Below are 21523 nucleotides of genomic sequence, written 5' to 3'. Positions count from 1 at the left end.
ACTTTCTATTATTTTAAAGAGGTTTGACAGAGGGAACTGCTAGGGTCTTATCATCCCGAAATCGAAGAAAGAAGGAAGACAAGATAGGAGAAAGCCAGCCGTTCCGAGAACGAACCTTATCGCTTCAGGATAAAATCCGGGCGGGAATCGAACAGGCGGCCTAGCGCTAACAAGGCAGATGCGCTACTAACCTATGTAACTAGGCTGGCATACCTACAGAGGATTGGTTGGTTGGTTGGTTGGTTGGTTGGTTGGTTGGTTGGTTGGTTGGTTGGTTGGTAGGTACCTTTAATACAGTGTGACCTAGACAACATAGGTAAATCTTTCCCGAGAGATGCTCGAAATCAGAAATTTGGAGGTGGGAAAAGCGTTGAACTATAGCACGTTGAATGTAGTTTTCCGACTGGAGCGGAAAATTATTCGACCTGTAAAATCGCCTCATTGCCTCTCCAAAAGAGAATAGAAGTAGGCGTCCACAACGGAGAACCGACCATCGACCGTACCGACCCAAGAGAAAATAAACCATGCTAATGAATAGACGTGTCCTCAACGGAGCACTGACTATAGCAGAAAATCTAGAAATTGAACTGAGTATTTTTTCTGTGATGGTTGACGGTCTCAGAGAGGGTCAATGGTCTATGGTCGCCATTGTGGCCGCGCACTAAGCCAAAAAAAGAAACAGCGAACTTTCATTTAAATTGTGAATTCAATAACTGAATTTTATTTCCTTCTTTTTTTTTTTAATTTATTGAAAAATAATATTATTAATTTAACAAGAAAAAATAGAACAGCTTTAAAACTTTTTTTTTTCTAAAGAAAAAAAAACTTGCCTTTTTAAATCAACTCTGTCCGGCCCTGGATTTTCTTTTCCAAAAAAAATAATTTTGTAAAGAAAAGTAATACTTTTTTTTCAATTTAACAAAAAATTACAACAGTCTTCACTCAGTTTTTCTTTTTAATAGAATTAAAAAAATTGCTGTTTAAGCCGCCCCATACTTTTGGCACACTTTTGTCTATTTTGAATGTTTGGATTGGATTTTGTCTCTGCGACACTGGAATTGACGAAGTTTGACATAATTAACAAAGAGTTAATGAGTTATAAATTTTTAACAAAGTTTAAAAAAATCTGTAAAAATGAACCATTACTAAGTACGAAATTCTAATTAAGTAGGTGCATATCTACATTTTATACAAATATATTACAGATAACTATCTACAGGAGGTATAAAATATTCACATTTAAATACAATTGACCAAACATATCACCATCTATTCAAAAGAAATTCGATGGATTCGGTATTATTTACAAATAAGATTCAGAGGTGCATTTTGTACAAAAATGTATAAGTAGTTAAAATGACTCAAGCCCATTAGTTTTTCTTTCTTCTTTTAATTAAAATCAATCCATATTTAGGGAATTCGAGAAAACGATATATTCGATTGCAGTGGCGTATGGTAAGATTTTTAAAAGAATCTCTAGCTTCCATGGAGTACAGATCAGTAAAAACACAGATTGGTGTGGAGAGAAAAAGTCAGAAATATTAATAAATACACTATACAAACCAAAGGAAATATGGAAAAAACTGTCAACGTAGATAAATGGCGCAGTCAAGAAGCTGCAAAAAAAAGGAACAACATTTTGTTTTGTTCCTTTTTTCTGGGAACAAAATTTTCACCGTTCAACCACAACACCGTGGTTGGTCTGAGTAAAAAAATCGTTCGTATCACAGTCAATGGGGCCATAGCCTTTCCGTGCCTTCTTCCACTTGAAGAAGCAGGATTCTAAGAATTGCGAAATTCTTTGATTTCAGTGGACATCAAAAAAGATACTTATGAGGCCAACATCTCCTCAATAGCTATCAAGCTAACTTCTCCTCGGTAGGTACTCATATTAAGGCAACTTCTCTTCAAAAGCTATCATGCCCACTTGTGCTGAGTGCTCATAAGATGCTAATTTATCGCGAGTACTCATCAGTGTCTTCTCCTCAGTCAAGATGTCATCTTCTCCTCGGTACTCATATAAAGCCAACTTCTCTTCAATAGCCATCATATGCCAACTTGCCAAGTTTTCATAAGATGCTTCTTTATCGCGAGTACTCATCAGTACTGTCTTCTCCTCAGTCAATATGCCATCTTCTGCTTGGTACTCATATGAAGCCACCTTCTCTTCAATAGCCAGTAAGCTAAGTTCCCAGTACTCTTCAGTGCTGTCTTCTCCTCAGTAGTCTATTTCATCAGGGCTGGCGCGTGTCGGAGACACAGGGTCACCAGGAACCATCGAATCCGCGAGGTCCTGATCAGGGGCGGACCACTATCTGGACGAAGGGTGCATGTAGGGACAGTCTCGGGTTTTGCAGAACTTCTTGTGTCGACACGGGATCGTACTCCGGGACCTACCGCCTCCTGAGGGAAAAGAAAGAAGAAACGGAGATCGTTAGTTAAAAGCGCCGAATATTTATATAATGCTTCAAAAAATAATTAGGTACCTATATAATATTACTTGATTTTATAATATAAGATGTATTTTAAAAAAAAAATAATAATAATAATAAAAAAATAGTTTTGCTATTTTTCGACAGTTTCGACAATACATACAGTGGAAACAATTTCGCTGAAATCAAACTTGTTATATATACCTACCAAAAATGGGGTCTTAGGCAAATATGTAGCTGGACAATGAAACTTTAAAAAGTTTGCTTCAATTTGATTTCTAGCTCAAATATACCTCATCCCTCAATGAATGATAGTATTGAATTAACTTTCCTTCCCCTGGTTATTAGTTATTACCCACTGACTGAAATCAAACCTAGATTAAGGTATCCACTCACCTCCTCTCTTATCTCTGCTAGGTTCACCACCGCCCCGATGCCAGCTTCCCCCAGACGATTTACTCCTGGACGATGACTTTCCATTATCCCCCATATCGTTCATATTAGGAGGGGGGCCTTGATTAGGGCCACCCGGCCCCGGGCCTCCTGGTCCAAACCAGGGCCCGGGGGGCCCATTGAACCCGGGGCCTCCTGGGGGCCCAAACATCCCCGGGGGCCCCATCGGTGGGAAGGGCCCGCCCATCATCATGTCTGGGGGCATTGGCCCGCCCATCATACCCATGTTCATGCCCATGGGGGGCACGGGGCCCATGCCAGGGGGCCCCATACCCGGTGGGAACGGAGGCATGGGACCTCCCATCGGCATGTTGGGAGGCATGGAACCACCCTGAGACATGTCGCCTGGTCCACCCTGTAATCACAAGGAAATGAATGGTTAGTTTGGTGTATTAGGTACAATACTGTAACGAGTAACGATAAATAAATAAAACAATAGGTACATTGAGTTATTATCTTGTTGGATACATCGTATTGAAAGAAACTGAATTAGTCCACCTGATCAGCGATAAAAAAAGAAGCAAAGCTGAACAAGGAAGAACAAAGACAAAAACCTACATCACAAAATACTCACCATCCAATTATTTCCGTTATTAGGCCCTTGAGGGCCGCCGGGTGGGAAGGGCCCGCCCGGCCCCTGAGGGGGCATGGGCCCTGGGGGGCCCGGTGGGAACATCCCCGGCATCATGCCCATAGGAGGGCCGCTGGGGCCCATCATATTAGGGCCACCCATGGGGCCCAAATTGGGCCCGCCCATTGGGTAGAAGGTCTCGGCTGGTACAGGTTCGGGCCACGGGATGGCGCTGTAGTCAAATGTGGAGGGTTCGGCCGAAGGGTCTTCGGATGGCATAAGGACGGGGTCTGTTGTGGGGTGCACCTCAAAATCGGGCTCCGCAGGGGTAGGAGGTATCCTGGAATGAAAAGATGAGACTAAGTTATGTCGATTTCCATTTTAGTAACTATAGCTAATGTGTTTCAATATAGGAATATTTAACCAAACTGAATGGTGTAGTGCTTAGAGTGGTTCCAAACCTGCAAACCTCCGTTCTTACAGTTCCCTCTATCAAACATCTTCGATTTTTTTTTTTTTTTTTTTTTTTTTTTTTTTTTTTGGGTGTTTTTTTAAAATTTTTAAAAAAATTTTTTCTGTGTGGTTTTTCATTTTTATTTTTTTTTCAGAGATTTCACAGAGGGAACTGTAACTGCTAAGGTCTTATCGTCCTGAAATCGGAGAGAAAAGGAAGATAGGATAGGAGAAAGCCAGCCGTTTATTATTTTAAGAAAAGACCAATAAAATTACAGATCGATTCAAAACATACACATTGTATCCCCCGTAGATTGTCGCCTTGACGATCATCTGTCGCGCCTTCTGAATTTCTTTCTCGCGACTGTTCTTGCCCGCTTCCACAGTGGGAGCCTTGCCGACGTCGATAGGAATAAGCCCCGTCCATACTGTCCGCTCCTCTTGGACGTCTTCTTGAGCTGAAAACATGAGAGATTAAATTTATTAGTTTTTTTAATTACCTACTACAACTACATATTACCTAATTATTCACTTTTGGTCTCGCTGGAAGACGTAAAACTGAGACAAAACCAGCCCTGTCAAGCCACAGACAATAACAGTGACTCTTTTGAGGGTAGGTACCTGAATCGGACTACGGTCAAGTTCGTCTCAGGAAGTAGGCTAGAACGACATAATTCCACAGTTAGTGTATATCACAGTATTATACTAAGTTCAAGTTTTACCTCCATGGTTTGTTTCAGGATTGAGTTCAATCCGAGGTTGACCTGGGTTACCCTCAATCCCGAGTTGGTATCCCCCAACATAAGGGCCTCCTATGTCCTGTCTGGTATTATTTCTGCTTGTAAAATTTCCCGTTCTTTTCCTGTCCTGTCGTTTCCGCGAAAATAAGTTAATTTCCTGCTAGTAAAATAAAAGTAGGTGAAAAACTCACCTATCTTCCTGGCAATATGGAAGTTCTCTCTCTCCAACTCCCTCTCCAGGATCCTCATGTCCGTGAACGAGTTATTCGGACGGGACACATTACACCTCTCCGTCTCATCCAGCTCAAAGTAGAACACATCCTCGAACCCATCCTCTACTGTCCGCCACTGAACGGACTTCTTCGGCCTTTTCACCGCCTTCAAATAGGAGAGCACCCCTTTCAGTGGCTGATCCGGGGGGCGCGACACGACATCGATATTGCACTTTTCCACTTTCGGCGCCTTCGGACTGGCGCCGCCCGAGGGGCTTAACCCCCCGGCACTGGTCTCGGTGGGGCTTCCAGTGGGGGTTTCATTTTGGGGCCCGTCATCCGGCTCGGGTGAGGCCGCCTCGACTTCGGCCCGCTTCTTGCTTTCCTCCAGCGTGGAGTCGAGTGTGTCCCGGTAAAACTGTGAAGCGAAAGAAAAAAAACATTAATTTTTGAAGAGGTTTGAACGCGGGAACTGTAACTACGGAGCTCCTATTGTCCCGAAATGGAATAGAGAAAGAGAAAAGCCGACAGGATAGCAGAGAAGAGAAATCCAGCCGTTCCGAGAACGAACCTTATCGGTTTAGGATTCAGACTTTCAGAGACATAGTCCTAATTCTCAAACAAAAATGGACGCGGCACACAAGGGATCATATAAGAAACCGTCTTGAGATAAAAAAAAAAGAGGATAAAGTCCTCCCCGGGAGGAACCCGAACCTGCGGCCCAGAGCTTACAAGGCAGGTGCGCTACCCTCCAAGCTAACTAGTCTGACAACTGAAAAGGAAACCGCGGCCTAGCGCTTACAGGCTAACTGGGCTGACACCTCCACAAGCTAACTAGCCTGGCCATTGAAAAGGAAAACTCGACTCACCTTAAAGCTTGGTTTGCCATCCTCGGGTTTCTGGCTGGTAGGTGACGTCACTTTTGCTTCCTTATTCTCCTTCGGGTCCTCTTTGCTCGTACTTAGCTTGCGTTTCTTCTTCTTGGTTTCTTTGACTAGGAGTGCATCGTTGAGGGCGCTGCTAAATACATCACTCTCCTGTAGGAACATCACTGGGGATCACATTAATAGAGGGAGAAACGTTAATGGGTAATGTGATAAATTTAATTTCAAACCCACCTACCCTTAAGGCACAGTGTCATCCAGAGAGCCAGAGCGGTGGTAATTCCGATGGGCCAGCCACTCACTATCAGGTAGACCTGCTCAGGTCCGCCTGTCAGGTCTACCTGATACCTGATGAGTACACACACACAATCAGGTAGACCTGTCAGGTAGGTACGGCAGTAAAGGTGCGTCTGTCAGTTCTACCTTATAGCTGATGAGCGCACACACACACTATTAGGTAGACCTGACAAGCTGACCTGATCAGGTGTATCTGTCAGGTCTACCTGATAATGAGTTGCTCCTTAGGAACACTGGTCTTTTTTGGATAGATGGGCTGTTTGTCTGGAAAACAGGAGGGGGCGGGTTGGACCACTTAGGGATTATGTAAATATCAAATGTAATAGAAAGTAAAAATAGTCAGAAGATAATGTTGGTTTGCATAGCCTCGGGGTCTCTCTCACACAGACACAGTAATCTGAAATCAAATAAAACAGAACCATAGTCACACGTTGAATAAAAAGGGGAGGGAGCGACATGAAATCCAGTTTTCGTCATTTCAGGCAAAGGGGAATCATTTTATAACAATCCCTTGGGCATCCACGTTACCTAGCAAATCCTTGGGCGCCCGAGGGTTAAGCCCCTGGCAACGTGTGGGTTCCTCCTGCATACTGTGTTCTGATCAGTGAAACAGCTGTTATGTAGGTAATGGGCTTTTCTAAATAAAGATGACTGTTTCCTATTTTATAGTAGGTACTAACCTAATATGCTACCCAGTTGTAGGTATAACTCGTGAATCATTGTAGCGTTAAGATTAATTGAACCTCGTTTCAAGAACACTTTCTACTTTTAGATCGTTTTTTATAACAGCTCGAAGGAATTTGAGCTCTCATCTTCCAGTAGTATCCTCAAGGATAAAATTTCTGATTTCTCGACGGCTTTCCCATTATCCTTGCATCTCCTATCAATTTCAAATCTATAAGACCGGTCTTACCAATCGGGAATAAGCACGGAGTTATTACTTCAACCCCGTGCTTAATCACATTGATAAGCCCCGACCTTGGCGCCTTGGCCGGAAATTCCCATAATCAGTCACACTTCGTTTCTCCATGTTGTAGTCGCGGCAGGTCGTTTGGGGAGGGGGGACGGGCCCCCTCGAGCTCAATTTTTTTTCCTTTACTCTAGGCCAGGCTTCAAAAATGGAGCATCCACCCCACCCCCGGTAGGTACATCACTGTTTGGACTCTCGCCCCCTTCCCCCCTCAACAAAATCCTGGATACGGCCCTGAGTCGGGGCCCCAATCTCCAGCTTATAGGGGCCCTAGTGCCCAAAAATGTCGGCCCCCCTTGAGTACGTCAGAGTGCAATTTTGCAGCTCGTACGTACGGGCCTCACTGCATTTCATCTTCTTTTCTCAGCCAGCGGCGATAGCACGTTGAATGTACTTGTTTCCCATGTGTTACTGGTGTTAAGCAACGTTCCGCGTGGTTGGTAACTGTACCTTCTTTGCTTAGGCACTCGAGGTTTCAAGGCATTTCATAATTATTACGTCGAAATTAAAGGGTTCTAATTTGACGAAAAATAAAAATACACGTTGACCTTTGTGGAACCGGTCCTGGAACGTTCTCTGAATTTTCACACACCCTATATCCCTATAATTATCTACTGGGAAAATAGACATTTCCACGTCAAGGCGTTCAATGGAAGGGTTCAGCTGACTGAACTATAGGGTGAACGCACGGCACTGCACGCTGCTACATTACAGGTTATCATGTTTCATGTAGGTCACTGAACTTCATATATAATCTCCGTGACAGTAGATAGATATCGCCCGATGATCCAGGGATTCTTAATCTTCATGTCTCTTTTAAATGGCAGGGTCATGGAGAGCTCTTCTGCACTAACAATGATTTTGCTTTCACTGTGAGCCCTCAAGATAGATATTTCACTCATTTTAACGTGGCGGACCACTAATATCAAAACGAATCTTTTACGAACCACTAGCTATTTTTTTTTTTTTTTTTTTTTTAAGTATTTACGCCTAGGTACATCTAGTATCTGCCGTTAGTACCGACCAGTGGCGGCATTACACTAGTCTAGAAAGCGCAATAAGAAAAAGGAACTAATTCCATCCGACAGATGTTTTGTTCGACTGACTAAATTTGGTATGTACCTCCTAACATTCACTCGAGCCTAAGCTACTAGGTAGAATTACTCGTAATATCTGGATAACTATTATAATTTGAAAAAAAAAAAAGAAAGAAAAAATTGTACCTACGTATTCCCATTTTCGAGTCAAAAAATATTTAAAACCGGCTGGAATAAAAATACGGAAATACAAAAATAGTCCAGTAGCTATCGCACTGAATTCAACTCTCCTAAATAGACCGGGAGCTGGGACAATGAATGTCCCATGATTCTCTGGTTCAGAGTACCTGGTGTCATACATTGGTACCATACCACGTGGAATGCATTGGTCACGTGAATATGAAATGTCTGTCACGGTAACGACAATGCTTCAATTCACCGAGCTTTTGTTGGAAGCGTCATGGTGCAATATGGTACATAGCAGAGAGCTATTGATAAAAAATGGCAATTCTCTAATGACATCTATAGTAGACGCGACCTCTTGGAATGAAACCAGTTATGATAGTAGACGAGGTAGATGCGTACCTATTCATTAGCACAATATCTATACCTGTGCATGTACATAATGTACCTACGAGAAAATAACTGACTCGGTGTTGTAGTGGTCAAGACGCTCGCCTGTTAATCAGGAAGGCTTAGGTTCAATCCCAGCCGAGGTATGGAATTTTATCCTTTATATAAGTAATTTGAGAATTTGACCACAATAATATGGGGTAAAAGGAAAAGGAACTTTTCAGTCCATAAGCGCTATTATTCTTGGAATGTAGAAGGAAAAAACCTGTTATGATGGTAGACGAGGTTGGTGCGTAAATATTCATTAGTCCAATACCTATACATAACTTACGCGTAAATAAACACGTTTTCTCCCATCAGAAAAGATGAAGCAAGGAAGTAAAAAGCTCCAGTTTCAACCCCCTTTTTACGAATTTTCGACGCGCGCAGATTGTGAGTAGGGGCTCTCTGTTTCGAAAGGTAACCCTTCGTAACATTATTTAAAATTTCTTTTTTTACTTTCCTTATCCTATAGGAAGGAAAGTAATTTGTAAGCACGTTGGATGTTGAGTCATATCAATGAGAAATGTCGCATGTAGGTATTGCAAAAGAGTGGAAATACGCGCACCACCTACGCCATCTGACGAAACTTTTATCCATCGAAATGTATTATTCAAAAGCTCAAAGAAGTTTCAGAATCTCAACCGCTACCTTTTTCTTCCTACCGATTTCCTTCCCAAAATACTGTTACGTAAAAGCCTCAGTAGGTCACGCAGTTTCTAATTTCTACAGGGTGTTTACGTGATACATGTCCCTCCAGAAGTAAGGGACGCTGTCTCGGCTATTTGAGCGACAAATATGGGTCACCCAATTTTGCACTCGGTAGCCCACAGGGTTTGTCTTTCCGTAATCCATAGCCCTCGAAAAGCCCAGGGGCATATCTCAGGATTAATTATGGGTTTCCAATCTTCAAGTTTGGGGTAGCACAGGGGTTAAACGCTCAGCATAACGACCTTGTCTACTACAGGTAGGTATAAGTAGGCTATTATATCTGTGCCCTAAATCACCAAAGTATGGAAACGTATCTTACAAGTGTAATAGCCAATGGAAAAGCAGAATTTTGAATTTGGACGAATCATATCAAAATATGGAATTGTAAATACTTTTCCATACTTTGGTGATTTAGGGCACAGGCCGTAACTTCGACCCATTGATAAAGGGGACCTTGTACTTGAAGAAAGGGCAACAAATACGGTCTTCCAAATCTTAGTACCTACTTTCCCACAATAGCAAGGTTGGCTTCTAGTCCATAATTCAGTCAAGGGTATCTAAATTCCAGTCTGTCTTCCAACTCTTATGCCGCTCATTAGGTATAATATTGGAAAAGCTTGTCCTATCCCATAGGAAACCAACCAATTCAACTCCTTCCCTAACTTCTAAATTAGTAGCTTCATAAAGAAAATCAGTCCTCAGCTAGAGAGCTGTTTATAGGAATCTGCCCTAATAGCAAATTAAAATGACGACTTACCTCCTTACATCATCGGTTTGGAAAAGAGGTTCCACTTGTCCACAGGGCAAGCATCAAATCCACGCATCATCTCCATAGATTCAGTAGAACCGCGAGGCCGCACGATTTCGCTGCCACCCTGTACTTTCACTGATCTCAAGGCTACACACTTCACAGCTGACTTGGGGTTTATCAATGAGATTCTTTTTCGAGTTAAAAACAGCACATTACTCGCGCAAAATAATTTTCTTCAAATGGGGGAAAAAATTAACGAACGGAATGGAAAAGGATTTGGCATCAACCCGCTTGGTCTTGGTCTGTTTCTTTTTCAGGGATTTCACCTCTTCTTGTTATTCGGTGAACCACTTAGCTGTAAGAGAATTTTTACCTACAAGCAAGTGCTCAATCTGTGACGAAATGATGACCATTAGCTCGAAAAGTGAAAGGAAAGTAAAGGTAGAAAGAAACACACTGCCCTCACGTCACGTGAAAAAACTATCGTCAAAAAAGACTTATGAATATGGACAATTAATTGGACATCTTGTTCAAACTTTTACACCTAGGCCAGAATTTTAGTATAGTGAATCAAATTTACTCCTTTTCTTAGAGAAATGATCATCACAAGAGCCATCGTGTTTCGGCAGTTTTTCCACCAATGTTTAAAATCTGGCCACAATATTAGTTCATATTTTTTTCTGGACTTAATAGCGCTAAAATTTACTATCTGAAACATTTCTAAGCTCCTCTCTGTTTATATTGAGGAAGCACATATTATGAGCACTCACTTGTACAGGGTGCTTCACAAACCATTCTTCTTTCCTGTTGAATATCCCGTACCCCCCTTTTTTACTTTCTACTTTACCCCATTTTTATTAGGTATTATTCAAGGTGATTCTGTCACGGATGAAGGTGAATGCCTAGAACATTAGTCATTTTTTCTGGTAGTCTGGTTTAGAGCTTTCATGCGAATAAAAAAAAAAAAAAAAAAAAATCAAGTTTCGCCGTCAATGGAAAAATAAAAAAAAGGAGCTGGACCATTATACGGAATCTTTAAAATGTAGAGCTTTTGGGCACAAAAATCTTATACCATAACCGAATTCAGAGTCTAGGTTGTTTTTAATTATGCTAACAGCTGCCGCTTTATGGGGACAATCGGTTTATTTCAATCCTGTTTCTTCAAAACTTGAAATCCAATGGGCTGGTACCTGCCTATTTAAAAGTAAATATCTCCCCGAACTGATGACCTAAAATAACCAGGTTTATTTTTTCCTATGGGTACTGAATAACTGGATTTGGAAGCATGTTCGAAACGTAAAATGCCATAGGTTTATGCCAGTTAATCACCAGTGTTATCCTACGAACTGCTTCCCCCTGATTTTTGTACATCCTGCTTTTGACGAACTTGTTCAAGCGTTCACACCTCTCTTTAAGACTTTATAGTTTCTCGTATGACCAATTTCTTTATCCTTCTCTAAATAATAATAATTTTTCTAAAAGGACTCCAGTTTAATTTAACCAGAGTAACTTGATTGAATTTCAATGGTTTTATACAGTTTTTGTTCAGATTTATCCCAGGATTTGTGGAGCACCCTGGTGCCTAACTTATCAATTAGGTCAACCTAAGTGGAAAGAAAACAAGACACCGTCTGTTGATTTGGATCGATCCAAACAGTTTATTTCTTCTCAATTTTTTTGCACACAGATGGTTAAGAAAATCAAAATTAAACAAAAGATGTATCACAGACAATAGGGGGTTATGAATATGGTTGGACCAGTTATCAGGGGTATACCTACGCAGTATGGGCATTTTTCCGCTATTGACTAATAGGGGCTATTTGAGGGATATTAGACAATTCAACCCTAAATTAGTAATAGAAAGTAAAAATCCAGAGATAAAGATGGGTAGGTAATTTATAAAACCGTGATTTTGACTTTAAAAAAATCGGACTCCTTTACAATATGGTAAGATCCGGGGCTATAAAAAAAGTATTTTCACATGACATTGATTTGGGACATATTAACTTTGTTCTTTGACAAATTATGCAGCTGCATATACCCCCAGATAAGCTGTCAGGCAAGAAGATAATGGAGTAATCCTAGATGCCCTGAAGTAAGTCCAGATTGTAGTCGCCTAGGTGTCTAGCTATCTAATAATTCGGGACCTACAAGGATTATCTGCAAAAGATGCACTATATGGAACCTCACAGAAACTGAATCTCCTGTCAAAAAGGACCTAAGGAGACCCTATTTCTCTAATAAAGAATCCTAGTGGGTATTTCAGGGAGGGCAAAAGGAGCAGGGGTACCTAAATTTAACACAAAGGCTTGTAGGACTATTGTCAAAAACTGTCGAAATTAATGTAGGGGCTCTCTGCTCCATTGATACTAAGGGGCCTTAAAATAATCTACATGATCCACTGAAGAGGATAAACTTTGGTGGGACTCCAGGCCCATTTTAGAAACTGCCTCAGCGCTCTAGCCCAAGAAGAAACCACCTCTCATTTATGTGTTCTGGGCGAGTAGAAGCCCCTGTCACCACAATCAGAAGGGCACCTTTCTACAAGGCCACTAATTCTGTGTCAAGAAAACGCCCACTATGAGCTCTGTCTTCGAAAACGGAGCAATTGTGCTGGACTCTGAATAAATTCAGTCCCTTGCAGATCTTTCTCGGAAGCAAAGACTTCCTTCCGGCTTAAGAAAAGATGGAATGTTCTTACCTGGTGACGATTGGAGACAAATTTAACCTTGACAAAATCTCTTCACACGCTAGAAATAAAATATTCTTGACGTTTCTTCTCCCTGTCTTGACATGATTGACTCGGGATGACTTCATCTTCGTCCAGGCTCGGTCTACAAATCCACTTCCAGACAGGGGGTTGCCTAGATCCTACGTACAGGACCTTACAACCCCTGGATCGCACGGGCAGGAACCGTTCACACTATTTCTTCACGTCACATTCCGGTCGTGTGAAAAAAATTGTTCGTGGAATTTTGAAAGTCTTTTCTGTTATTGGTCTAACAATGATAGTGACGGAAAAAGAAATTTAAAAACTAGTGTGTATAAGTTGTATTTCTGAAGTAAGAGTCTGTCTTTGTGGGGCAGGAATAGTACGGTCGCGAAAGTAGTCAAAAAAGGTGGGTAAAATGAAAAACTGGATTAAATACAGTGGACATCCTTTGACCTTCTATTCGAATTTACAAAAGCCAAAAGTGGCATGAACATACCGGTCAAAAGCGCAACTACTGTGTTTTGGGAACCTCTGTGTGCTTATTAATAAATCGTATTTATAATAGATGAGATTAAGATTTATTAAATCTTGCAAATTTTGTATTTAATCACGTGTTGTATTAGAAACGAGTGGCATTGTTCAAGCATGCTGGGCAGTGCGCAAACGTCAAGAGCTCGGAAACTAAATCGTGTTACGGCGTTTTCCCTGCGTGAAGTTGGATTTTCGAGGTGGCATTTCTTGAACTGGTTTGAAATCTAGCTCCCCCTCTTATCAAATTGGAATTCTATGCCTTAGCCGGGATTGAACCCACGACCTCATGCTAGCAAAAGACCCCTAACGGGTTAAAGGTGGTCTCTAATCAACCATAATTTGCCTGTGATTTAAACCTCAACAGCATTCTCCTTTAAATTTCACAAATACGATTTCGCTTGGATTCGAACCAGCGCTCTTAAGCTTACTAGGAAAATCATACCAAATTGGCCCTGCATTATGTAATCTTAGGTACCCGTTTCTCGCAGAAAGTGATTTGTCTCTGGTAGATAACTTTCTATTTAGATTGGTCACAGGCATGTCGTTTTAAACCCTAAAGTAATTCTGATGTCTTTTTATACTCTTCTGATGTCCAGACCAAAGTCACTCTTAAAAAACGCTCCGGGGATTGAACCCAGAACCAATAAATACTGTATCTACAATGGATTCTCCCCTTGTTTATGGTGGCTCAATGACCATAACTAGCTCTCATGATTTTGACACCTATACCTGTAAAGCCAGGATTGCCACTCCACAACTCAATGCAACTGGGATTCTTGTTGCTTGAAACTCAAAACTGACTCCAAGGTTCTTCGGAACAGGATTTTCCAACTTCAGTTGTGTTCATCTTCAAGATCTGTAGCACCTAGGTAAAAGTAACTTATAAAACTATACACATATTACACAAGAACCTAAAAAGAAAAAAAACATGGGTGTTTTACCGTCTCTTTTTCGTAGTGATGAAACAGTAGATGGGTCTGTGCCGTAGCATGCCCATCTCTCAGTGTACTCCTCGTCAGATGGATGAGAAGAGACAACATTTCCCATGTACCTATTCAAAGAGTGCCCTTTAAATTTAGTTCCTTACTCACTTGAAATCCATAGGCCGTTTTTTAACAAATCAACCAAGTCCAAGAAATGCCAACTGATGCACCTGCCCAAATGCCAGCTGTTTTTGTTAAAAATATAAACGTAGCGAATAAACATCTGTTATATCTTATCTATTTGTGATGTGTTTCGTTTTATTATTTATGTGCTTATAATTTATGTTTAAATATTTGTGTCACTGAAGACCTTGGTATTTATGCGGTTAAAACTTTATCAAGGAAAAATATTCATGTTATCTTATTTTACAATGTTATCAATCGCGTGGCTTTTGTATATTTTGTATAGTGACATGTGGTGTGTTGTGTTCAGGGGCTATGAGTGTACTGAAAGGGACTTTTGAGTGGCTTTGAACATCGTTTGAACCCACCGATGGACACAATCGATGATTAATGAATCCGTCGTGAAAAGCGATTAGGAAAAAACTTTGACTTTTTCACATATAATTCATTGTAAATAAAATCGATTGTCTTGCAAGATTATCGATTATGTCCATCGGTAGTTTTAATTCTGAAGAACCACGCCTCTGAATGGTTGAATGTAAATGAAACCAGGCCTTTCTGAAGGGATTTTGTTTGTAGTAGTTTTGGCTATAATAATGGAACCTAGAAGGCCTCAGGCGTTCTCTACCACCTAAACCTTAGGGCTTCATGATTGTGGTCAAACTCTCAAAGGAAGAGGAAATGTTCCATGGCTCGGTTGGAATCAAATCCGCAACCTCGTATTTGCCAGGCGATCAGGATCCTTCTAAAGATATTTATTTTTAAATACGGGGATCGAACCGAGTTTTGCTGATCAAGTGGTCAGGTTACTAGGGCGGTAAGGAGGGTGCGGGTTCAACCCCGGCAAAGACTCAAAGACATGGAATTTCACAATTTGACCACATAACTGCAGCTCCAAAGGTTAGGTGGTAGAGCATGCGTCAGGCATAAGCCTCACTTAATGGCTAATGGTTTCTTTCAACTTGATAGTCTACTATTAAAAGTTCCAAGTTCTTCTATTTGGTATCAAATTCTCGAGAGATCTGTTGTTACGTACATTGTCGTCACCAGTGACGAATTTAGAAACCAGAAATTATCCGAGATCTAGTACGAAAATTTCGATTTAACTTATTCCTATTTGTGCTTAACGCCAGGAGGAAAAGTTAACTAGATTTGCCACCCAATAAGAACCAAGATACACCTTTCCCTTTTTAAAATGACCAACTGTCTTTTTTCCAAGGTTAATTCTGATTTCATTTACGTTATCCAACCAATCAGACGTATGGGATAGAGGTATCTAAATAACAGGGAAAGTTTTCACTATAAATTCTTACCTACCGTGTGGAGCGATATTCTCCAGACAAAATGAAGTTTTTTCTTCCAAAAGTGACGGTTTTTTGACACAGTTTGAAAATTACACAGTACAAACGTATTAAAGAAAAATATAAATAATACTGCTCAGGTAGAGATGAAAACGGCGAAGTTCAAGTAGAAATGAAGCGTGAGAGAGAGACGAGGCTATTCAGCACAACATCATCTGAAAAGACACTTTGAAAAATATCAAGGTTTAGTACTGACTATTTTAAGGGGTGGGGGATTCAATGGATTAAAGTTTTGCCTATCTTCATAAATGTGTACCTATTGAAACATTAATCTGTAGGTACGCGAAGTGCTTGAAAGGATAATGTTGAGAAAGCTCATTTTCGCTTTCTATTTTTAACATTAAGGCACTCCTTAGATTCCTCAACGTAAAATAAAATTGTCCCTTGACGATTAATCTTGAATAGAAATTCGGCCAAATCTTTTCGAGTACAACTAACGGACACTTACCTTTAGGTTTGGGCGGGGTAACTTTAGGTTTCTCGTTGGGCGATGAAGATCCTGTGCTGGATTTACTCTCAGGGGCAGCTGGGGTGGTGGTCGTACTAGAAGAATGATGGTCAGAGGATGAAGTCTTGAGTTTCTTCTCGGGAGGAAGCTCCTTGCTCGGTGAAGGTCTCTTGGAGGGTTTCTTATCCGAGGAGGAGGATGAACTAGATGTGTGTTTGGAGGAGCTGCTGGAGGTCTTAGCTCGGGGTGGTGGAGGCTTGGCAGTTTCCTCCTCCAGTCCAGTAGATCGGAACTTGGCGTTGAATGTCTTCACAGTTTTGGGTTTCTGATCGGACGGTGTTCGCTTCTCGATGGAGAAGGAAATATTCTTCTTGGGGACGTCAGGGGCCGGGGCCGGGGCAACCGGTTTATCTTTCTTCTCTCCACTGCTCGCCTCCTTCCCAATATTCTCTTTCAATTCATTAATCTTAGCCTTGTCTGTTTTCTTGGGTATTTTACCTAATTTGTTGATACTAGGTACCATGAGACGAGCCAGGGTGGCTTGATCTGTCTCAATCTGACGATCTTTTTCTAGTTTGGTCAACTTGGTGTCTTTCTCTTCCTTCTCCTTCCTCTTCGTTCGTTCTCGATCTCTCTCGCGCTCTTTATCTTTCAAATATTTACTAGAGGCTGAGGAAGAGGAGGAGGACTTGCTACTTCTGTCTCGCTCTTTCTCGCGTTCTCGGTCTCGGCTAGACTTGGATTTATCACTACTAGATTTATGTTCACTAGACCTGTGTTCACTCGATCGATGTTTCTCACTACTAGACTTGTGCCTACTCTCACTTCTATGTTTCTTGTCTGTGTCTCGCGCATCTCTATCACGATGACTTGAAGACTTGGATTTCTCAGGTGCTTCTTCACTTTTCTTAGCCTTGACTCTTGTCTTGTTGCTGGAAGAGTCTGAGTGCTCACTAGTAGCATCACTCTCATCATCTTGCAAGCTACTACTTCGCACGAGATTCTTGCCCTCCTTCTTGAGCGTGATTTTGAGTACAGGCACCGGGGCCTCTACTTCATCTGCTTCCTCTTCTTCTGAAGGAGAAGCTGGAGCCGGAGCAGGAGCAGGTTCAACAGAGGAGGCAGAGGGCGGATCACTTGGAGCAGCGATACCTTTCACAATAGCCAACCACTTGGCCACAATTTTGGCAGCCAATTCCTGCACAGCTGAAAGCAGACGAGGTCGAACAATTCGTTAGTAATGTTTTTGATAGCACATGCAATTTCGTTTTAAAATTATCATCTATTTCTTGTTAATTTGTCTGTCTGTATGTTTTCCCACTAATATTTTTGATCAGAAAATTACAGTCCACCGAGCTTGGGCTCTACGGGCAATTTTTTAAAGGCTTTATTTATAGTGACAAGGTTATCTTCATTGCCAGGGATTGAACCCAAGATTTGGGTGAATTCTTTGACCCACCTAAGTGAATTGACAACTTAGAACCAAAATTCTACCAGGACCCACGAGCTTCAGTCTCAACCTAACAATAATAAAGTCTTCTGTTTTAGTGGCTTACCTCCTCCGATTTGATTGTTCTTCGACAGGGACTTGACCAGTTTGGGTATGTTGTTCGACTTGAGCCGGGCCACATCCACCGGGCAAATCATGAGGAGCTCCAGGATCTCCTGAATGAAGAGCCAGTTCTGGGCATCGATGCCCTTCTCAAGCCACATGAACACGAGGGCCCAACCCCCATTCTCCATGAAGCTGAAACAGGCGCAGACATATACAACAACCGCTTCCAGGCTGACTGCTACTAACCCATGAGAGCCGAGGCCTACATTAAACCCACACCAAACCCTTCTCTCTTTTTCGTTAATATCTTGGTCGCTCCACGTCAGAGTGCATAGGGGTTTTTTTCTATTAGTTAGAAAACAAAATTTCCTACTATTTTCACTATTATTTGACATGTTTACTGAGGATCGGTCCGGAATTAGAAGCGGTTAATTTTTTTAAATTCAGCAAGATCCAACGGGGGAAAAAAAGTTCGGCTCTCAAGGGCTAAACAGATAGCACCGACAGCGGTGACACACACAGGAGTACATAAGAAAGTGACTAGAGAACATAACGAATAGTTCGGTTAGGACCATTCCGCGAAACAAAAGCTTCGTGATTCTATTCTGGTCTTACGTTTCACGTGAGAGGTTTGGAAAACTAAACTAATTTTTCCCCTTTAAGTGAAAGGTCTGGAAAAGTTTACTAATCTTTCCCCTTTAAGTGAGAGGTTTGGAAAAGTTAATATTTTTTTTTCTTTGAGATGAGTAGGTAGGTACAACTCAGATTTTTAAAATGTTCGTTAAGGGCTCTAGTCACGTCCCTGTACATAATTATTATTGTTATGTATATGAAATCACACAGTAGTATGGGTAAAAATAAACTTATTTAAATATGTACATAAAATACGCTATCTGGGTAGATTGAACGCCAAAATAAATGAAAATTTTCGGTCCTTAGAGGTACCGTCTGCGGTCACCTGAAAATAATAAGTACCTGAAAGGGAAGACAATTAAAGGTCATCAATATCTAGAAACTAAAGGAAAACAGTAAGCAAAAGGATTAGTAAATTACTTTAGGGTACTTACTCGGAAAGAAGACCTAACTCCGTGTTTTTCAAAATGGAAACGTACACGCATTTACTAACGAGCTTTTTCGAAAACCGTTGCATTAACCTGAAACAAAAGAAGAAATTCAAAGGTCAGGGGGATGTAGGGGATCTAAGGGTCAAACAAGAAGATGAAATTCAAAGGTCAGGGGCGGATGTAGGGATTTAAGGCTCAAACAATATTTGCAGTTCCAGCTTAAATTGACCGTCCCCCACTTAAAAATCGGTTCGATCCAACCTTGTTAGTCCAGAGTGAGTTTTAAGGTACATTGAACCACTAGTACTTAAGTTGGTGTCACGGATAAAAACTCCCTGAATTTGTACGTTAATGTAAATATTCTACCAAGACTTCCTTGAAGTAACGGGAAAGCGGCACCGAGGTAGGTACATTAAAAAGACGAATGGTGTTGTTCATTTTTTCAGCAAGAATATTTCTAGAGACGAATGGGGCGATGATTTTTTGCCCTGGTTTCGAGAACCTTTTTAAAACCAAACTTAAAACACAGTTGACCGGGGGTCGATCGACGAGGAGAAACTATGTTATTGAGGCAGTGTGGACGATTCAGTCGACATCGATCGACGGCCGATCGGCTATGTATGGAAACACCTTAATAGGTTAGGTAGCATGCAGCAGTGCAATGGTCCTACACAAAAATGGATGCGGCACACAAAGGATCAAGAAGAGATCGGCTTAACAAAATCAAAGGTAGCCGGTAAAAAGAAAGCCATGCAAGAGAATTAGCATGGCAAAACAATAGAAATATGTATAAGAATTAATAACCCCACCCTGATACAACAGCCAGCCATTCCGAGAATGAATCTTATCCCTTCAGGATGCAATCCGCCCGGGGCGGGAATCAAACCCGCGACCTAGCGCTAACCCGCGACCTTAGATCTACCTTAGATACGCTACCTTCCGAGCTAACAAGGCTGGCCACTGCGAGTTAACACAGTGTCAAGGGTTTTCTCTATCATGTCACCATTTGATTTAAACAGGAAAGTATTTCTTAGCCTGTCGATTAACTGAAAAACTCTGTCGTAAGATCGGCCATAAGTAAAGCTTCCTTTTCGCCCGAGTAACATAGATCCGCCCCGGGCGGGAATCGAAACCTTGGGAGGCAGACCCTCTACCAACCAAGCTAACTAGACTAGCATCAAAGACAATTTTAAATCAAATTCTATTTTTCTAGTGGATACAGATACGCAAGCTTGGAAAACTAGGGTACACAAGTTTTTTCCCCGAGAACTTTTGGGTATGATGGGGGAAGTAAAGGGTGTCCTTTTGATTGTTTAATAATACAGAGTCCTTCAAACGTCATAATTTCATGATATCATACTAAAACGTCATATTTTAGCTGTTTTGGGGAAAACATCATAAAACGCCGAAATTTTCTAAAATATCATAAAAAAACGTCATATTATGGTTCTCTGGACAAAATTTGCACCACCACTTTCGTGTTCCTGGTAAAAAGACCTTTAATTTGATATATAGGTCGACCAGGTTTATTTTGCTCTTCATTTGTGTTGTGTGCTAAAACTTTAGCAAAAACAGCTCAAGTTTGTGTTGACTGAGGAAACAGGAATTCTTAGAACTTCATTATTTTCATTAAATTTTCTTTTTGCCCCATTCTTTTGTTGCAAGTAATCTTTTTGTCTCAAGGAATCTTGTACAGTTTTCCAAGCATATTCCTTGTTTTATTTTTAAATAATTCTTGTTTTTCCCCATTTCTCCTTCAGGAGGAGGCGGATAGATCGTCAGAGCGGCGTAGTGCCGTGGACCACACCGAGGCTCCGGAGTTTGAGGAGGGCGAGGGCGAAGACTATAGCGATGCCGATGATTTTATCGTCGACGATAATGATAAACCGATAGCTGCCGGGAAAAAGAAGAAGGCGCCCATATTTTCCGATGCTGCGCTACAGGTAAGCCATAGTTTTGTTTGTTTGGCGTCCGAATATTTTGCTATGATATTGTCTTGATCCGTGAGTTCTGGGCATGTGTGAAGGTGTCCAGCATTTCTGTGCTAAAAAAACCTAATTAGTAATTAAGTAAATAAATAAAAATCTCTTTGTTCTGTTTACAAGCATATCCGAGATACTAGTTAATGTCCTATAGTTACCATGTAATTGAGACATCTGGAAGAAGGTCATAACTGCAAAACCAAGTTCCGAGATAATCACATTTAAAGTTTTCACTTTGTCAAATGAACACAATGTTACAGGGTTCACAAAATCTTCCATAACTTGTCGTAGAAAAGAAATAAAAAGAGAGTTCTTTCATAGTCGTGTTCAGAACAAAATTTGCTATCCAAAAATACAATACAGACTTCCAAAAAAGGGCGTAAGTGACGTTACGTTTCATTTCCGGATCATGTCTCAATCCTAATATTTCATCGTTTTATTTATTTATTATTTTTCAGGAAGCGCAAGACATTTTCGGAGTGGAGTTTGATTTCGACGAGTTTGAACGGTTTGATGAAGATGAAGAATATTCGGATGAAGATGAAGAGGATGAATATCTGGATGAAGAAACTGAAGACGATCTAGTGAGGTAAGTCATTTAATACTTCATACCCCCCCCCCCCAAGGTTTTTCCCAGCTC

General features: G+C 41.1%; 1 protein-coding gene and 1 long non-coding RNA gene across 2 annotated transcripts; one reads left to right on the top strand and one right to left on the bottom strand.

Annotated features, from left to right (window-relative positions):
• Positions 1–999: 999 nt before the first annotated feature.
• Positions 1000–18991, bottom strand: LOC103511945 (serine/threonine-protein phosphatase 1 regulatory subunit 10; the record flags this gene model as incomplete). The annotated part of the gene is given in 9 exon segments (XM_008476700.3): positions 1000–2403; positions 2829–3240; positions 3460–3796; positions 4205–4367; positions 4841–5279; positions 5731–5912; positions 16283–17488; positions 17839–18029; positions 18905–18991. Coding segments are annotated over 9 exon segments (3109 nt in total), but the record flags the coding sequence as incomplete, so codon positions are not given.
• A 1651-nt stretch (positions 18992–20642) lies between these two features.
• LOC103512059 lies at positions 20643–21477 on the top strand. The gene is made up of 2 exons (XR_001809575.2): positions 20643–20844; positions 21342–21477. It is a non-coding gene; the product is annotated as an uncharacterized LOC103512059 (long non-coding RNA).
• Positions 21478–21523: the final 46 nt, after the last annotated feature.

Source organism: Diaphorina citri, unplaced genomic scaffold, assembly GCF_000475195.1.
Source record: "Diaphorina citri unplaced genomic scaffold, Diaci psyllid genome assembly version 1.1 scaffold35, whole genome shotgun sequence".
In the NCBI taxonomy this organism is placed as follows: domain Eukaryota; kingdom Metazoa; phylum Arthropoda; class Insecta; order Hemiptera; family Psyllidae; genus Diaphorina; species Diaphorina citri.
The sequence above is the reverse complement of the archived record's forward strand: the minus strand, read 5'-3'. Positions and strand labels throughout refer to the sequence as shown.